Source organism: Canis lupus, chromosome 9 (genome assembly GCF_048164855.1).
Source record: "Canis lupus baileyi chromosome 9, mCanLup2.hap1, whole genome shotgun sequence".
Taxonomy (NCBI): domain Eukaryota; kingdom Metazoa; phylum Chordata; class Mammalia; order Carnivora; family Canidae; genus Canis; species Canis lupus.
Genome location: NC_132846.1, coordinates 44,741,971 through 44,761,422, shown reverse-complemented (window position 1 = coordinate 44,761,422; position 19,452 = coordinate 44,741,971). Strand labels below are relative to the sequence as shown.

Sequence of the window (19,452 nt, the reverse complement as noted above, 5' to 3'; positions counted from 1 at the left end):
TCGGGACAGCTTGGCTTTGCCACGTCATCTCTATGAAACAGTGCTCAGGGCCATGGATGAAACTCCCAGACCCAAGCCCTGTGGGAAGAAAGCCTCTCCAGATCTTTCTGGTATGGTGGCCTCAGATTATCTTTCCACACCTGGGCAGGTTATGACCTGAGATTTGGGAAGTGAGGCCAGCATCTCATGGTTCCCCTGGCATTTAGCGGACACTGAATGTTCCACGAGTGAGACCTGCTGCTAGGCTGAGCTGGGGGCCCACTGGCCACCTTCCGTGGGGGGAAGGGGAAACAGGGCCCAGCGTAGCGGGCCCTGCAGCAGGAACTGGCTGGGCCCTCCCCGTCGGGGGCTCTGAGCTCTGGCGTCGGCATTTGTTCAGAAGGGTTTGGGAGAGGGACCAGAGGCCCCGGGAGAGTATTAAACCCTGGGAGAGCCTGCCTGCCTGCCTGCAAGACCAGCCCTGCCACGAGCTGACACTGGCTGAAGCTGGGCTACCCGGTCTCTGCCAACAGCCTCTGCATCTCCACTGCTCCCGGGCTGGGGAGGACTGAGTCATCAACCTTACCCTCTAGACAACGATCCCAGTTCTCTCATCTCTTCTAAGTCATGGATTGATTGCTTTCCCCTTTTGTTGACTAAGGGGGAGAAAGCCGAGCCTTTCACTCAAAGCAGCCCAGGAAGGGCAGGGCTGCTTGGGCCATGTGGTTTGAAGGCACACGCCCTGAGACCTGAGACAGGTCCTGAGCGGAAGAGGCTTTACAGAACCGAGCCTGCCGCAGACGTTCCATCTTGCCCATCCGTTATTTATGCGGCTGCAGGAGCCTTTCCAGGCCCCTTCCCCTTAGCGGCCCCAGCGAGGGCATCGATCGCCCTAATGGCAAGGCTCTGCAGTGGCGGGCCTGGGCTGCCCCCTCCCCAAGCCTTCCTGTGGCCGCTAATTAGCTGAAGTCCAGAGACTCCATTTCACAAATGGGGAACTGGGGCCCAGGGAGCCCTGCTGGGAAGCAGGAAGGGGCTAAGCTTAGCATCATGACCCTCACCCCAAACGGCAGGTGGGCTCTTAGTTATTTCCTGAACCCCAGGGGAGGAGGACTCTTTGTAAGGTGGCCGCTCCAGAATTCCTATAAAAGAAGGGAACAGAGGTGACAATCTCCCCTTAAGGAGGCTGGAGGACTTGACCTGAAGCTGTATCTGCAGAGCATGTACACTCTTCTGAATTAGACTGGATGGTTTTCAGAGCGGCTGTGGGGACTACTGATGGTGTATGCGGTTGGGGGTGGGGAGCTAAAGCCTCCCAAGCCTCCCTTGGCTCCACCATTGTGCTTTGAGCTAGAAGCCTTTGCCCCTGACACCTCCCAGCCCTGAAATCGACTGTGGGTACAGGGCCCAGGTCCCCACCACTGTAGGTGAGAGGGGCTAAGAGATATGCCACAGGGTTCAGAGGCTCCCAGTATTTACTAGGGATGTGATCAGGTGTAAGCGACTGGCAAGAAGAGTCTTGGAGGACAAGATCCAGACTCAATACCTAGGACAGCAGCCAGACCCAATGGGGAGGGAGCAGTGGCTGCCTACAGCAGCTAAGGTGGAAGAGAGGGGAGTGGGGGGCATGCGCTATCTGTACCTGTATTTACAAGCAGCCTTCCCACCCCACTCCCCACCAGGGTGCCCTGGTAGAGAGGAGGCTGTGCCTGGTGCTCAGGAACTGCATCTAAGACAGTACAACCCTGGAAGCCCCTCATAAGATCCCCTCCACACTGCCCCAGGCCTCTATTTAGGGGATGCAAGAGAAGTCTAACTTTGGAGGAATGCAAGAAACCCATATTCCACTAAATCCCAGAGAGAAAACTGGCAGAACCAAGAAAGGTATGTGAAACCAGCTACATAAAACGTGAAACACCCTCCACAGATCCTTTTGTTCTATGGCCTTGTAGAAATATTAAATTATTCATCAAAATAGAACATCAGAACCAACCACTGCCATATCTCTGTGATCTGTGGTCCTAGAAATATCTGAGGCCCTGCTCCAGGACAGACTCATAGTGGGATGGGAAAGAGCATCTAGACACACTCCTAGTTTCCTGGCAGAGTCGACCTTGAGGGAGAGGCTGGATCAGGGTCTGATTTCTCTAGACCATCCTAATAGCAAATCTCAGAACTGAGATTGGCTTGAGGTTAGAAACCGTCCAGAAGATGGCCCGTTGCTTCTTTTTTTTTTTTTTTTTTTTTTTTTGGCCCGTTGCTTCTGCGACCAGCGTGGGGAGCTTCCTGCAAGCTCAGGGCCGTGAGCCATTCCTCCGATTCCTTCTTCCAGTAAGAAGCACACCCTCCTCCAGTACCTTCCAGGCCCATTTATACATAGAAAGTGGCCACTGGCTGACATCTGGGAAGTCCCTTCTGAGTTGGGGACTGGGAAGCTGGCACTGCAAGCCAGTGCTGGGGCTGCTCTGATCCTCTCCACCGCCCCTTCCAAGAGACCCATCCCTGGGACAGCCCAATCTGTCCCCTCCCTTGCCCCTCAGTCTCTGCTCAGGTCCACCCCAGCTCAGTCCCTCCTTTCAGGCTTCTGTGCCAGAAGCACTGGAGACTCTCTTCCCTAGGCTCAGATTTTTAAAAATTAGTTCAAGGGACAGTTGGAGGGTTTGCCAACGTTGTCCCACCAGGGGTGGGCACAGACCCTTCCCGACCCTTCCTCTCTCTCCTGGCCTGAGTCTTTCAGAAGGGCCATGGTGGAGCTAGTGCAGGTGTGCTGGTGGGTCATAGGTGAAGCAGGGGAGAGGGGGAGGACACAGGAGCCCCATCTCCAAGCCCGACCTTGATGCCTGGGGCGTGGGGGGGGGCGGGGACAGCGCTTACGGAGATGCCAGTGGGGATCCCAGGAGGGTGTCTTTGGCTGGAGATGGGGCTATTCTTTCCGGGCCAGAGTCTGTCCCAACGTGACCCAGATGGGTGCCTACCAGAGCCAAGAATTCTACGCTCCCCCCCCGCCCCGTGCTTAGATGCACTCGCTAGGGAACTGCCCATCGCCCCCAGGCCAGTGGTCCCCAGCTCGACCAGCGCTGCGAGGAGAGGGCTGAGATGCGCGCCTTCCAGGGAGAGCCAGGAGAGAGTGAACTAGGACGAGGACAAGGTCACAGAGGAAGTCAGAGGCAGGACAGCAATACCGGGCTCGGCACGGGGGTCCGCGGCCCTGGGCTCCCTCCCCCGGCGGCCTCGCCCGGCGCGGGAGGCGCACTCACCGCCGCGACCATTTGGCCGACGGCCTCCCGAAGGGCCGCTTCCACAGCACGCCGTAGAGCTGCACTTTGGTGCTGATGTCCAGCGCGTCCGACTCCGCCTGCTCCAGCGACGGCGACGGCGACACCGAGTTGGACTTGGACGTGAACATCCTGCCTCGGCGGGGCCGCCCCGGGCCCGGCCCACCCGCTGCCCGGAGCCGGCCCGACGCGGGGCTCCGGGCCGAGGGATGCGGGGGCCGCGGGCGCCGTCGGGGCGCGTCGGGTCCGCAGAGGCGCGGGGCTGCGCGGGGCGCGGGAACTCGGCGGGGAGGGCGGCTCAGCCTGCAGCCCGCAGCATCTCCCCCGGCTGCCCGCGACAGCCCCAATTCTGGTGGCCCCGATTGGCTGGGAGGGGCGGGTGAGCTGGCTGGAGGCCGGCCGCGAGCGCCAATCAGGGCGGGCGCCGGCTGGGAGGGCCGGGCTCCGCGCGCCCGGAAGGTCCCGGCGGGTCGCTCGGCCCGGGATGCGCCGCAGCCTCCCCCCCCCCGCGGTCGTCCACCCCCCCCCCCGCGGTCCCTCCCGCAGGCGGGCAGGGCCCACACCGAGACGGAGCTCGTGCGCCTGGGGACGGCCTCGGAGTCCCTCCTGCAGACACCCGCTCCGCCTGGATAGAGCAGAGCAAGCGGCAAGGGCTTGGAACCCCAGCCCAGCCCTCGCGCGGCTCCAGGAGCTGCGGGGAGCCTTGCTTCTCCCACCTGCGAGGCGGAGCTGCCCGAGCCCCCGCGGGCGGCGCCGCCAGGTAAGCCTTGGGTAAGCGCCCGGAGCGCCCGCCCGCGGAGCCGGCTGCCTGCCCTCCAGCCCCGCCGCCCCGCGCCCCAGCGGGCTTCCTCCGCACGCCGCCGCCCGCCCGGACCGCCGCCTCCTCCCGGAACTTGGCTGTGGCGCCCGAGATTTCTGTGCGCGCCCGGCGGGGGCTCCCGGGGCCGCGGCCCATCCTCTGCCGCCGCTCCCGCCGCGGCTCCGGGGGGCCGCTCGCCTCCGGCCCTGGCGACCCGGGCGCGGAGGCAGGGTCGCTCCGCAGGCCGCGGAGGCAGTTTGCGCAGGAAGACGCAGCCGGGGCCCCGCCGCAGTCCGCCCGCCCCGGGCCGAGGAGCCACCTCTGTGCCCTGGAGAAAACCGCTGCCCCGCTCAGGGGCCCGATTCCCCCCGCGTAAGACGGAGGAGCCGGGCCGGAACAGAAGTTCGCAAACGGGGGGCCTGAGGGCCAAATCGGCTTATAGATACACTTGATTAATTTGCCCAAGTAAAAAAACCGAGGTTTAATTGATATAGGGTAAAATGCGCACATCTTATTTATCTGACGAAGTTTACCTGGATACGCAGAGGAACCACCACCCAAAGCAAGATGCAGAACATTTCCATCACCCCAGAAAGATCCGAGCCGCGCCTGTCTAGTCAATTGCCATCTGCCATCCCCCTCCCAAGCAACTGCTTTCTCTTGCCAACATTTGCACACCTTTTAAAAGCTTTTTAAATTCTACTGCCTAAAATGGCGTTCTCCACAGACCCACAATCCCCTATTGTCCTTTGCTCGGCTTGCTATGCTCATTTATTACCTGCCTGGCTCCTCTCTGTAGGCATTTGAGTGTGTGATCCTCACTAGGTGCTCCCCAAGGCCTTCCCAGTGAGTGTAGCTAAGAAGGGACCTCCTGAAGGGTTCCCACACCCTTCTCCTAATGAACTCTGGAATTCCCAAGCCTGGGCAGCATCCCCTGGTGCTTATTCCGAAGGGGCCCCTAAATTCCCTCTGCCCCTCCTGACTCTCAGCTCCCCCGCAGAAGCAGGTCAGGTCTACCATTAACGCAGGGCCTAGGGCCCAGGTCCACCAGGTGAGAAGAGACAGGACTAGGAAGATGACGGGAGCCCATGGATAGAGTGCAAAGTGGACATTGCACACGCTTTTTTAAAATTTTATTTTATTTTAAAAGATTTTATTTATTTATTCATGAGAGACAGAGAGAGAGAGGCAGAGACACAGGCAGAAGGAGAAGCAGGCTCCATGCAGGGAGCCCAATGCGGGACTCGATCCGGGTCTCCAGGATCACGCCCTGGGCTGAAGGCGGTGCTAAACCGCTGAGCCACTCAGGCTGCCCTGCACACACTTTTTAGGACTCTTTTGGACACATTTTCTGAAGCACAGAAAATTTCCCGCTTTAGTTCTGCTTTTCCCAAATGGAAGTTAGAAAACTCGTGTTAGAAGCCTGTGGTGTGGAGTTCATGGATGAGGGGTACTAAGGCAGGACTTTGAGATGCAGGTGACAAACGTGAAGAAAAAGCCTGCACAGGTATCAGCATCTCCAGGGAAGGTGGTACCAGGCAAAGTGGTACCACTTTGCAGGGCACCTGCAGCTGCAAGGTCGCGTCCCCCAGGCGGCAAGCAGGGCCCACAGTGGCTGTAGTGACTGTCCCGGGCAGGGGGGCACCCAGACAGCAGCATCAAGTGCTCTGTGGCAGCAGCTTGGTCATCAGCTGGCTTCCTCAGCACAGTTTTGGGCAGCATTCCTGGGAGCTTTGCCTCTGGTCAGGCCTAGTTCTGTAGTCATGCCAATATCATTTTAATATATTAATTCCTTTTCTGCTTAATCAGGTCAGGACCAGCTTTGGCTGCTTGTGAAGGACTAGTGCTGAGCTCATGAGCCGCAGGAGGGAGAGAGGCAGGATACCTGGAATCAAACTTAAGGAAACCCTTCCCAAGGAGCAGGGCAGAATGAGCCCCGATGGTTCCTGGGAAGGGTTCAGTGTCTTTAATGAAAGAAATAGAGCACAAGTCTCTTTAGTGGTGAAGAGAAACCAATCTTTGCCCATTCCCTCTACACACAGGACACTTGAACAGACCTTAGCCAATGGCGGTTGAGGTGGGGTGGAAAGACCAGAGGCAAACAGCAAGAGTTTGATGGACTGCTAGATACGTAAGTGGCTTCTGCTTCCCTCAGCTAAGCAGCCCGGATAATACCAAGTGAGCCTTGGGAGAAGCCGTTTCTGCTTCCATTGTGTTCTCTGTCCTAGCTGGTGGCAGATAGTTCTGAGGAAGACTATCTGAAGACCATAATAAGCTGGGGACGATCCAGTGCCCTGCGCCGAGTGTGAGCCGGTACTGCTCAATCTTAACAGGAACTAGGTAAGACCAGTCAAGGGCAGATGCCCAGGGTCTTGAACGAATGCCTTGCACGCTCAGACCTAGAGCTGATGTTCTAAGGAGATTGTTTACATTCTAGCCATTTCATTTAATTTTTGAAACAGTCTCAGTGAGGTACATATTGTTTTTCATTTTCTAAGTGAGTAAATGAAGTTCAAAAAGGTTGTCTACCTAAGGTTACTCTCCTACTAGTCATTTCTGGAGCATGCTAGGCCCTTCTCGGTTATGTGTAGAATGAGAGAAGTGACAGGATCAAGATAACTTGATTGAATCTGAATCCTAAGCCCGTACCAGTCACCCTGCAGGACACCACCATATTAAATGTGGTCTGGAAAAATGGTAGACCTCCTTTTCAGCCTTTCCCCTTTTTCCCTAGTGATTTCTCTCAATGCTAACTCACATAAAGCTCAAAGTTCCTCTTTTTTTTTTTTTTTTTTAAAGATTTTATTTATTTATTCATGAGAGACACAGAGAGAGAAAGAGGCTGAGACACAGGTGGAGGGAGAAGCAGGCTCCATGCAGGGAGCCCGAGGTGGGACTTGATCCAGGGTCCCCAGGATCATGACCTGGGCCAAAGGCAGGTGCTAAACCGCTGAACCACCCAGGGATCCCCCAAGCTCAAAGTTCCTGCAGAAATGAAGACACAATGTAAAATTCCAGTCTCTCATCTGTGTTCAGGGACAGGCCCTAAATAATGAATATACATTTTCTTTTTCTTTTGGCCTTTATTTATTTCTTTTTTGCTCAGCTTTTTTGAGGTATGACTGACATAGATAGATTGTACATGATTTTTAAAAGGTGTATAACATGATTTAATCCATGTACATATATCCCAGGGAAATGCTCACCACAGTCGAGTTAATATATTCATCACCTCACATAGTTACTTTGTGTGTGTGCCTGTGTATGGTGAGAACATTTAAGATCTACTCTCTTAGCAAATCTTGTTCAAGTATATAATACAGTATTATTAACTATAGTCACCATGCTGTACACTAGATCTCCAGAACTTACTTATTTTATAACTGAAAGTTTGTACTCTTTGACCAGTATCTCCCCATTTCCCCCAACTAGTTCCTGATAACCATAATTCTACTCTCTGGTTGTATGAATTTTACTTTTTAAGATTCTTTTTTTCTTTTTTAAAGATTTTATTTATTCATGGGAGACACACAGAGAGAGAGAGAGAGAGAGAGAGAGAGAGAGATGCAGAGACACAGGCAGAGGGAGAAGCAGGCTCCATGCAGGGAGCCTGATGTGTGGGACTCGACCCGGGTCTCCAGGATCAGGCCCTGGGCCGAAGGTAGACACTAAATCGCTGAGCCACCCGGGCTGCCCCGACTGTTTAAGATTCTACACATAAGCAAAGTCAGAGGGCATTTGTCTTTCTGTGTTTGGCTTTATTTCACCTACCGTTAGGTCCTCCAAGTTCATCCACGTTGTTGCAAATGGCAGAAAGTAAGTCCTTTTTTTTACAGTGAAAAATATCTCATTTTAGGGATCCCTGGGTGGCTCAGTGGTTTAGCACCTGCCTTCAGCCCAGGGTGTGATCCTGGAGTCCCGGGATCGAGTCTCACGTCAGGCTCCCTGCATGGAGCCTGCTTCTCCCTCTGCCTGTGTCTCTATTCTCTCTCTCTCTCTCTCTGTGCATCTCTCATGAATAAATAAATAAAAACTTAAAAAAAAAATATCTCGTGTATATATGTACCACATTTACTTCAGTTATTCATTCATCTACACTTACATTGTTGCTATATCTCGGCTGTTTTGAATAATGCTGCAATGAACACGGAGTGCAGACATCTCTTCAGGATACTTATTTCCTTTGGATATCCAGAAGTGATATTGTTGGATCATAGGGTAGTTCAATTTTTAATTTTCTGAGGAATCTCCATGCTGTCTTCCATAGTGGCTGCACCAATTTACATTCCCACCATCGGTACACGAGAGTTCCCTTTCTTCCACACCCACACCAACACTTGTTATCTCCTTTTTGATAACAGCTATGCAAACAGCTATGCAAAGGTGTGAAATGATATTTCATTGTGGTTTTCCTGATTAGTGATGCTGGACACACTTTTCATGTACCTATTAGCTATTTGTATGTCTACTTCGGAAAAATATCTATTCAGTTCCTTTGCCCACTTTTAATTAGATTTATTTTGTTTTGGGATATTGTGTTCTTTGGATATATATTTTTTTAAGATTTCATTTATTTATTCATGAGAGACACACAGAGAGAGAAGCAGAGACATAGGCAGAGGGAGAAGCAGGCTCCCGGCAGGAAGCCTGATGGGGGATTCAATCCCAAGACCCAGGGATCATGACCTGAGCCAAAGGCAGACGCTCAACCACTGAGCCACTCAGGCGCCCTAGTTCTTTGGATATTAGCCCCTTACCAGATCAGTGATTTACAAATATCTTCTCCCATTCCACCGGCTGCCTTTTCATTTTGTTGTTGGTTTACTGTGCAGATTTTTGGTTCGATATAGTCTCACCTGCTTATTTCTGCTTTTGTTGCCTTTGCTTGTGGTGTCTTTTGGTAAATCTTCATTCAGTAACAAGACGGTAGTGAATTGGTCCTCATGAGCCAACACACCACCCCTGGCTTAGGCATTTCCCTGGAGGGATGTTTTTGCCCCTTAAAATCATGAGAGGGTGTGTTTATATTGTACGTAAGCATCAGGGTTGGCACCCATACTAACAGCCCTACCTCAGTACTACTAGGTCTCTTCCAGTCCTTTTGCCCATTTTCTTTTTTAAAAAAAATTTTTTTTAAGTTTTTTATTTATTTATGATAGGCACACAGTGAGAGAGAGAGAGGCAGAGACACAGGCAGAGGGAGAAGCAGGCTCCATGCACCGGGAGCCTGACGTGAGATTCGATCCCGGGTCTCCAGGATCGCACCCTGGGCCAAAGGCAGGCGCCAAACCGCTACGCCACCCAGGGATCCCCTTTTGCCCATTTTCTGATCAGCTTATACTGAGTTATATGAGTCCCTTATTATATTTTTGATATTAGCTCTTATCAGATAGATGGTTTGCAAATATTTCCCTCCATTCCTTAGGTGCCAGTTCATCTTGATAATTTCCTTTGCTGTATGACAAAACACACATGGTCATAATGTGCTTTTATCCAGAGTCTGCAGGCTCATTGACAGTCACCACTGTTCCATGCAACAGGTATTAGCATGGCTGTTACACATGACTAGCCCATGGTAAGGAAACATGTGAATCTTGACTGACTGGGATCCAGCTCACTGATCTTACATTTCAGGTAGGGTGAGCCAGACAGTCTTCCTTAACTCACTTCAGTCAGGAACAAGCAGGGAGACTCCAGGGGACTTTCCTTGGAATCACACCCTGATCGGACCTCAAAAAGCCCCAGCAACCTGGACAATAGCAGATCCTTCCATAGTGTCACCTCCTCAGCTCCCAGCCCTTTGTGTCCTGATCCCACGCTCAGGCAGGCGGGCCAGACTGGTGCCAAGTGAAGGACCCAAGAATGCTCCTGTTTTTGGTTCCCTGGGCTGCCCTGGCACCTGTGTCAGACTACTGGCTGGATCCAGCACAAGTATCCCTATGGGGCCAAGAAGCAGAAGAGGCGGAAAAGATCTGGGCTCCAGGCCAGGCCCTCCTGTAGCATCAAATCTCTCTCCTGGAACTTCTTTTCCTCCAGCTCTAATTCCATCAGTGGGGCTCCTGTCCTGGATTCCACAGCATGTGGCACGAATTTGGCTGAAACTACCCCTTCATCACTCAGGTTATCTTTGCTTTGTTCCCGTGGACCTTTGCCCCTCCTCCCATTCTAGGATGTCCGGGTCTGTCTGTGTGTGTTTGGGGGTTTTCCTCCATGTGTTTATGTCCCTTCCAGACTGTGAGCTCCTTGAGGACCAGAGTCCAGGGCTGTAGTAGGTGCTCAACAAATGCATACTGAATTGACTTGTCTTCCCATGGCCCCATTCGGGTGCTGTGATGTCTTGTTTGCACACCAAATGGAGCCTGATCCCTCAGGGCCTCAGCTTTTCCTTGTGAGAATAAAACAATCTGTAGCATGGTTGAGAACGTATGAGAAAGCAATCTTCAGAAGGCTGACTTGTTGCCTGCTTTTAGTGCTAAGATGGGTTTAAATCCAGGCTCTGCCATCTGTCATGTGAACGGAGGATAATCACTGGGCATCTCTGGGCATCCGTGTTCTCTCAGCCCCACCTGATCTCCATTCCTTCATCCCAACCTGTTGTTGGAGCTCCCCACTCTCCCCAACACTCTGCCCCAGCCATGCTGGGTCTGATATTCCCGGAAGCCACCAAACTTTCATGGCTCCTTTTTATTTGCTGTTCCCTCCGCCCACAGTGCTTTTCAACTCCCCAAAAATCCTACTTCAAGTTTCAGCTCAGATGACTCCTCTTTTGTGATGCCACACCTTCCTCCCCTTTTTACTGAATTGTATTCCACTTTGACTGCATTGTTGAAGGCCAGGCATGGGTCTTAGGCTCCTTTACTAGCACAGGGCATGGCTGCCCCCCAGGAGGGAGGAAGTGGGTACAGGGCACTGCATGCACGGTTGAAGCCAGTAGGCCAAGTTAGGGGGGCAGGAAGCCAAAGGAGAGTATGTGCACAGACCACCTGCCCTGTCTCTGGCAAGTCCTCCCCGGGCTGGGAGATTCTTGCGTTAGACGAGATAGTTCTGTTTTCCTCAGCAGGGTCAGCCTCTTGCTAGGCTTCTGCCCTCTCTGGTTGACAACTGCTCACATCCAAGGTTGCCAGAGTAGAAGTCTTTCTGGGAGTGGCCCAAGGACCTTTCTGCCCTGCCAGGCTGCCGGCTGCTTCACAGCACTAACATGGTCCATTGGCATCCAACGGCACGGCCGTGGGCAGCACACTGCTTAGAAACATTGAAGGTATTCTGGGCTCCCCCTCGTGGGTATGTGGGTGAAAATGTATACATTAACTTGGCTTCTAAGAGCAAGTACATTTCACTGGGGAAGAGGGATGTGTTCAGTTTGGCCAATAGGCCCAAAGCCATTTATTGTTACAACCTCACACACTCTCCAGAACATCTGAGGAAGAGCCAGGGTGCTGGTTTTTCATCTGGAACAGAATTAGCGATTCACTGGATCAGGTGCCAGGGTCTCAGGCCCCTGTGTTAGCTCCACCTTTACTTGATTAAAGACCTTGGGCAAGTTACTCTGAAACCTTCATGGCTTCATATATCAAAAAGGGGCCTTGCCAACTCTCAGCATCGCGCCAACCTGGGAATGTTTTCTCCAGCTCCAAGAGCAGATGTTCCCTTTTGGTTTCTCCAAATATCCAGCAGGGCAAAATTAGGGGTTGCAGAGAATGGGAGGGAGGGTCTACTCACATTCCTGCCCCTCCTGCTCCCACCTCAGCCTCTGGGCCAGGGGAGACCCTGTTCTCACAGGGCCTGGAGGGCTGGAGAGGTGGAGGGTGAAGACTAGTGAGACAGTGATGACAGAGGTTCCATGTTCCACAAGTCCCCTTTAGTAAACCTGGGTACAGGGGGCATCGGAGTTTTGGGGAGGGAGAACCAAACGATGGAAGGAAGATTGAGCTCCCACCTGGCCCTCTATACGTAGCTGCAGCTGACAGAGATGTTCAGAAAAGGGATGGGAGGGGTGTTTGGGCCCCCAGCCAAGAAGTAGGGGATAAGCAGGGATGAGGGAGGAAAAAAGTCACCAAGCTCCATCTTGAGGTGCCAGAGGAGCCTCTGGAGCACAGGGATCTTGGGACTACCACATCCACGAATCACCTGAGTGATGATGGGAACTCAAGAGGCCAGCCGGGCAGTGCCTGGGAAGGCTGGAGGTGAGGCAGGAATCACAAAGCCCTGGCTAGGCCCAATTACCAGTGGACTTTTACATCTGGAAGTACAGACGTCACCTAGGGAATGGACACATCACATGCACTACCTGTCATTGCCTCCCTCACCTTTAGCCAGTCAGTGGCACCTTCTGTGCAGAGTTGTCCTCCTGCTCAGGGATTCGTTCCCAACTGCTTCACAGCTCATTCTGTTCCATCTTGGAGTTCAGCGCAGGGCTCATCTCCCTCTGGATGTCGTCCCTGAAGCCTCACTCTGGGCTCCTTGCCCCCATGTGTTCTCTTAGTTCCCTGTGCCTGTCTCCTATTACTATTGGCAATTGTTTTCTTGTTTGAATCCCTCTCTGAACCCACAAGCTCCTTAAGAACTGGAAATGACGCCTACTCCCTTTTGAACACTTAGCACCTGCAGGTGCCCGGTCTGTAGGAAGGACTCAGTGCTGAGTTAACGCTGCTGAAAGAAGAGGTAAGGCTCAGCTTAAGTCCTATTCCACCTTCTGGATAAAACAGGATATATGCTTTCTTACACTTGACAGCCCTTGAAGTATCTGATGGTGGTCAAGTTCTGTCCCTAAGAACATTCTAGATGAAGGAAAACATCCAGCTCCTTTGACACCTCCTCAGACGCCCTGGCTTCTCATCCTGTCTCCACTGAGCTCCCTCCTCTGATGGCTCTTGTATGTTTCAGGATTCCTCTATAAATAAGACAGTTGGAATGTGATACATCTTCTCTCATATTCCTACTCAAGTTAATAAAACTGAGTGATGGCTAACATTGCAACAGAAATCAATAGCTGAGCCAGAAAGGGGATCCAGAAGTTTGGGTCCCTCCAACAGTACCTTACTAACACTAGCTGGGCATGGATTAGGAACCCAAACCTAGTTAAGTTCCCACCTGTACACTCAGCCCTATGTGCGGACTCCTCACCTCTTGGCTAATCCCCAAGCCCTCACCTCAGCGTGAGCAAGGGCAGAGCTACATGTAAGGCCAGCAGCTTGTTCTGCGGATGACTGGGGCCGTGCTACAGATTAGTGCCACACGGCCACAGATTAGAAAGTGCTCCCTTGGAGCACAGCAATTCATTTAACAACGTGTATTTATTGAGAACCTAGCTTCCCGGAGCTTACAGTTTAGTAGGGAAGGTCAAAGTAAGGATGTATCTATTGTTATAAAGCAGATTAAAAGGACCAGTGCTACAGAAAAAGAAAGAACAAGGTAAGAAGCACTTGATCGAGGTGTGGCAGATTAGTTTTAAATAAAGTGGTCACAGGAGGCCTAACTAAAGGAGACTAGATCAAGACTAGAAGGTGAGGGAACTGGGGAAGGGCATTTTAGACATAGGGATGGGACACAAGGTTGCTTATTTCTGACATTATAAAAACTACACTATAGGATGCTGCCCTAATTTATAGGAATTAGAAACAGACTTACAAAGTGCACTTCTATTAAGATCTCTATTTCCAGGGTCAGGTGTCTACAGCCTCTATAAACTGCTAGAGCAACTCTGCCCTTTGACATGAACCCACTATGATCAAGATCTGTTGCCTGGGGGATCCCTGGGTGGCTCAGCGGTGTAGCGCCTGCCTTCGGCCCTGGTCGTGATCCTGGAGACCCTGGATCGAGTCCCATGTCAGGCTCCCTGCATGGAGCCTGCTTCTCCCTCTGCCTGTGTCTCTGCCTCTCTCTCTCTCTCTCTCTATCTCATGAATAAATAAATAAAATCTTAAAAAAAAAAAAAAAAAGATCTGTTGCCTGCTTCTCTTTTCTAGGAGTAGACAGCTACCTTCTTAAGTATTTAACAATGATGGCAAAGCAAAATAAAGTCAATGAATTAGTATCTTTTGGGACATATGGTGTATTGTGTCCTTCACCTCCCATACCTCCTTCCCTAAAGGATCTGCACAGAGTGGGTACATCTTTCCCATGCCCTGGAAAGCTTTTCATTACCTATTGTGATGTTCAAATATGGGTCAAGTCTAGCTGTCAGAAAGAAAAAGTGGACTGCTAAGAGATTAATGAGCCACTCACATAAGGTATGCACTAATAAAAATTTAATATCATAAAACAAATCAGAAAACAGCAAAAAAAATTTTTTTTAACCATTCACAATTAATGTGGAAAGACAAAATTATAAGGCAGCCATCCATGGAATGATTTCATGTTTACAAAGGATCCAGAAAAGGGGACATTTAAAATCACTGTTCAAGCTACTGAACCAGGGGAACTGCAGTTTTATCCCATGAGACTTCCAACTTGCTAGAAATGCTATCAGAAAAAAAGATCAAAGCCAAATTCCTTGCGTTAGGCTGAGCATATCTGGAGAACTCCCAATGGTTGTCTAGTCCTTTCCTACAAGTCACAATTTTCCCTCAAGTCTCCTGGGGTGAATCTAGATGTCTCAGGTAAAAGGAGGGGGGCTCCATCATTGATAGCATCTCCAATAGTGCTCTTGGGATTATTGTTTTGAGTAGAGATTTTCTAATGCAAGGATAGTTCTCCTGTAGATCACCTTCCACTGTAGCAGTTTTAGAAGAATCTGGCCAATATTTTCAAGCTCCCAAGGGGCACAGGGGCCCTATAGACAAGAGCATTTTCTAAGGGCTTGTGTTGTTGGTAGACAGCTCCCTGTTTAGTACCTAGCTACCACAGGTCTGAGGGGTATAATACTCCAAAGCTGGTGTGTCCCCCTAGTTCTAATCCTTGAAAAAGAGAAAAACCAAGGCAGGGACACAAGTAGGCTGATAAAAAACATAATTTCATTGCCTACTCTCTACCAAGAACTGACCCCTCAAAATGACCATCTTTGACCTTTCTCTAATGATTCAAAATATAGAACAGGGCTGACTCAACTGTTTTGAATAGGGAAAAAAGGTGACAGGGGAAGAGAAAACACATAGCCTTTGTAGATGGCAACTGTTTCCAACCATCTATACTCCACGGTGCAGAGCCTGTGCCTAAAACAAATCTAACTACAGCGTGTACAGGAAAGCCACAAGACCTAGAACAGCGCTGCTTCGGGGAAATGGGGTCTGATATGCAATTGGCTGGAGAAAAAGGGAGGGGAGTGGACCAGTAGTGTTTTTCACCTTCATTTGCCAGAGTGTGTTCGGAATCTGAAGAAATCTGTCCCTACCAAGGAAATCGGAGTCAAATTGTAATAAAGACTAGCTCAGGCTATGAGGAAGGAAGGGCCATGCTCTTCATCATCAGCTGCATCTCTTTGGTAGCCAGTAATTCCATCTGTAATCACAGCAGCAACTTAGGAATTGCCAATGCTGCCCAATGTGTGAGAGCATTAAGGCATCTCCATCTAAGGAGGCAGAAGATACAAGAGGAAAACAGAACTGAAATGTGCCAGTAACTGGCAACTGCTGTGCCCTCTGCTGGGACACTGCCCGCCATGGGCAAGTTCTTCCTGCAATAAAGAAGGCCTCTGTCATGCTGCTCGGCCCCTTGCTGCCTGAAGCTGCATTTGAGCCCTCTAAGATTAGTATGGCTATTTCTGCCCACTGACCAGGAGAGAAAGGAGTTCCTGAGGCAGAAACTTTAAAAACTGGGAAAGCCTGTAGCTTCTGAGAGCTGAGAGGCCTTACAAGGTTCGCCTGTCAATGCGAGGTCCAGAGGGGAAGGTGAATTTGGAAATTTGATGGTTCAATCCTCCTCACCAGAGTGCAAGCCCAGCGGCCCCAACCCCCAGCAAGATATTCTAGACAAACTTTTAATAATGGCAAGGCACTGCTGAAACAGGCTTTGGCCGGCAGAACAAATTTCTCACTGTTGCACACAACAGTATGAGAGAAAGTGCTGCTACGCACACCAAACCAGACACTAGGATGTACTGTTTATTTAACAAAGTACATTTCCAGGGAGAATCAAGGCAACCAACCATGACATCTTAAAGGATCAGACAAAGCCCCGTGATTCCTCAGAGTTGTTATCAGGAAAGTCACTTAGACTTTCCAGACTGTACCTTTGTTGGTTTTAATATCATATGCAATGGTTGCCAGCCACTATACAAAACCAGATCCTATTTATGCTACTTTGGTCTACAGCCAGCAGAGGGCTCGCAAGTTCTATTTCCATAGCTGCTGACCCAGTGACAAATCTAGGAAGGAAATAAAGAAATTAAAGGCATGCTGGCATATACGCTATATAAAACATTTTACGAACTCCTAAACCCACTGCCCTGAAGAAAATAGTCTTGGTTCCCTCTTTATATAATGTTTTGAAATGGTACAGAAAATCAAAATAAATTAATGACAGTATTATACACTTAGTTGATAACACAAAGTTTACAGGGATTTTGGCAAATATGGAAAAATCATCCCAGTTTGTTAAACACTTTTACTATCTCAACTGTTCAAATGACCAGAATATTAGTGATTGTGTCATCTCACATATGAGGAAGTGATATTTTAAGGGCTTAACAAAGTTGCATTTGACACAAAGGTAACTTCATTGAAGGAATAAAGAACAGAGACAATGTTATCTTCATCATCACAGTTCAAGAAGTGGTTGTCCTGATGAGAATTCAGTTCACACAGATACTAACATCACCACCAGCAGTAAGCAGCAAATTATAGATAAGGAGGAGGGGCTGGGGGAGGGAAGACAGGAGGAGAGCATGGAAAAGATGAAGAGACAAGAGACATGATTTCAATAAGCTTTAAATCAAGAGGCAAACACTTCCCACTTGTCATACATCTTGACTTTCTTCACTGGTACAGGGATTTATATGACACTGGCCTAGCACTCCCCAAGGGACACCAAGGATTTGCCAGAGGGACTGCTAGTCTGCTAAGATAAATACTTAAAAAGAAAAATAGGGACAACATAGGTTTTGGTAATCTTACTTTTAAAAAGATTACTACAAAGATGTCAGTTACTATCCAAATTCACTTAAAATTAAAACCCTTTCATTTCAAAAGACACTTTGGGATCTGACTGTTCTTGAAAGGAAAGCCTGAGTGGGCCTGAACCTACCAGAACTTGGCTCCTCTGCATTGGAGGCAGGTACTCTGCAAAGGAGAACTTGAGAAGAAATACTAGTCGCCTCCTTCGACGCTAGTCCATCTCTGCTGCTCCATTTGATGGAATGGCAGGCTCTCTTTAAAGAGGCAGATGTGAAAGGAGGTGTTAAGTCTCTCCAGACATCCTCTTGTCAATGGACAGTTCTCAGTAAAAAGTCAGCTTTTCATGCGTCTTGCTGTCATTTTCCTGACTCTTGTCCCAAATAAACTACAATTACCTTTAGCATCTAAGACAGTGGGCATTATGACCTTTATCAAGGCATGTGGCATAGATGCTAAAGCACCAGTCTGACACGGTGAGGACCATGTTAAAAATCAATGGATAAAGTAAGTGGCAGCGCCTCTAAACTAAGAAAGAGATTTAGCTTAATTACAGAACACTGTACTTTCATAATTACTATTTCATGGTGAGTTCATGAAGTTCTCCACTTTTCCTTAAAATGAAATTCCACCTTCCCTGAGAATAGGGTTAAGAGAAACATCAAAACTCAAAATGCCTAGGGCCCTTTAAAAAAACAACACAACGGAATGTCTAGATCCAGTCGCAGTGTGTTGTTTCTACTCTAAAAGCTTTCCATTTCTCCAGGTTTGAATCTCACCTCCCTCTGGACTCTAGGAATACAGGTGGAGACGGGCAAAGTGAGACAAGAGACTGAGGAAGTGAGCAGCTATCACGTGCTGGCTGTTCTCATGGGACGGCAAAGAGCTGTGGCCTGAGGCCAGAACCCGACGTTTAATGCTGGTGTCCTACTGACAGGATGAGTGGGATGAGGCAACCCAGAACCAGGGCGGCCACCTCTAGGCGGCTGAGGCCCCTCCCGCCATTGGAATCGGGTTTGTGGCTGTGCCCCATTCCGCCCACCTCAGGGAGGACATGTACTGTGGCAACATAAAGAAATGTCCCAGCAGAGAAAAGCATGGCCACTCCAGTGGCATTGACCTCTGAAAGGGCTTCTTTACTGCTCTGTGAAGAGAGAGACAGGGAGAGAAAGAAGAAAAATTAAGTAAAATTCAGGGTCAAGAAGAAATCCTGATTTAAAAAGAAAAACAACAGTATTCACAACTGGTGCAACAGGGACATCTTGAGATCAGAGCAATTTTGTTATTGATGAGAAGCTTCCAAATAAGAGTTTAAAGACTGTACATTGATGATGTACACAATTGCTTTTTCAAACAAATTTCAAGTCTGGTTAAACAGATCTGGCATGTATTATTCTTACAATGGAATCAACAGCATTATTAATGCAGGTATTAAATTTTGTACATTCATTCATTTATTCTACTAATATTTAACGAACATCCTTATACATATATCAGGCTCTAGGCTGGTGCTTGAGATACAGTGGTAATCAAATTGCAGCACCTGCCCTCACAGAGATTAGAAACATCTTCTAAACTAATCTTGACACAATTAACTTTACCTTTTTCTATTAAAAAAGTGGACCTATGGACTATGACAATTAAAAATTTAAAAAGAGAACACACTACAATGTAACAGGTAACCCCATACCTCCAGAATTATACCTTCTTATCAGAAGTTCTAAAGACTTGCACTGGTCAGTGAAGTGATAAAGAGGATAATTATATACTGCTTATGGACTGAAAGAAGAAAAGGCTCTTCAAATGATCAGAGGGGGTTTTTATAACACCTCATTTGTTAGTAATCCAGATCAATAAACCTGATTAACAGGAACTTAATCATCTTTTAACCATCTCATTTCTCATATGTTCTTTTTGATACGAGTTTTACTCTATCAGCTACGAATGGAATGACACTTAGAAGAATCAATGACCCTGACAGAGAGTATAGGGGAAAGCAGTTCATATACACTAGCCCTGAGTCAGTTTGGTTCTCAGATTTTTCTCTTGTTGCTAATCAGTTCACACTGAAGTACAGCAGGGAGGTCCTGCAGCCCCAGGGGACAGAACTGGAAGGTAGGGAAAGATCCAGCGTGAACAGGGAAGAATGCCCAGGCTTGGAACTGACAAGTGACACAAGTTACTTCAGGACTGACGTTATGCTCAGTGCAATGATAAAGAATTGGAGGGACGCCTGGGTGGCTCAGTGGTTGAGTGACAGTCTTTCAGCTCAGGGCATGATCCCGGGGTCCTGGGATCAAGTCCTACCTTGGGCTCCCCGCATGGAGCCTATTTCTCCTCCCTCTGCCTATGT

General features: G+C 49.5%; 2 protein-coding genes and 1 long non-coding RNA gene across 5 annotated transcripts in view; 1 reads left to right on the top strand and 2 right to left on the bottom strand.

Annotated features, from left to right (window-relative positions):
* PLEKHD1 (pleckstrin homology and coiled-coil domain containing D1) overlaps positions 1 to 3,467 on the bottom strand; it is a 32,295-nt gene extending 28,828 nt beyond the window's left edge. The window contains exon 1 of one of the 2 annotated variants that reach the window (XM_072839071.1): positions 3,237 to 3,467. In XM_072839071.1, coding sequence (XP_072695172.1) covers positions 3,237 to 3,385 — 149 coding nt within the window. In that variant the 5' untranslated portion in view covers positions 3,386 to 3,467. The remainder of the gene's footprint in view (positions 1 to 3,236) is intronic. The other variant, XM_072839070.1, reaches the window with a different exon arrangement.
* Positions 3,468 to 3,809: 342 nt separating this feature from the next.
* On the top strand, positions 3,810 to 13,991 carry LOC140640167 (uncharacterized). The gene is made up of 4 exons (XR_012036833.1): positions 3,810 to 4,014; positions 6,096 to 6,184; positions 6,282 to 6,393; positions 13,714 to 13,991. It is a non-coding gene; the product is annotated as an uncharacterized lncRNA (long non-coding RNA).
* A 287-nt stretch (positions 13,992 to 14,278) lies between these two features.
* Positions 14,279 to 19,452, bottom strand: part of SLC39A9 (solute carrier family 39 member 9) — a 43,798-nt gene continuing 38,624 nt past the window's right edge. Inside the window, exons 7-9 of one of the 2 annotated variants that reach the window (XM_072839068.1) lie at positions 18,142 to 18,243; positions 17,233 to 17,356; positions 14,279 to 16,846 (exon numbers count right to left, since the gene is read on the bottom strand). In XM_072839068.1, coding sequence (XP_072695169.1) covers positions 16,827 to 16,846; positions 17,233 to 17,356; positions 18,142 to 18,243 — 246 coding nt within the window. In that variant the 3' untranslated portion in view covers positions 14,279 to 16,826. Of the gene's footprint in view, positions 17,357 to 18,141; positions 18,244 to 19,452 lie in introns of both variants that reach the window. The other variant, XM_072839067.1, reaches the window with a different exon arrangement.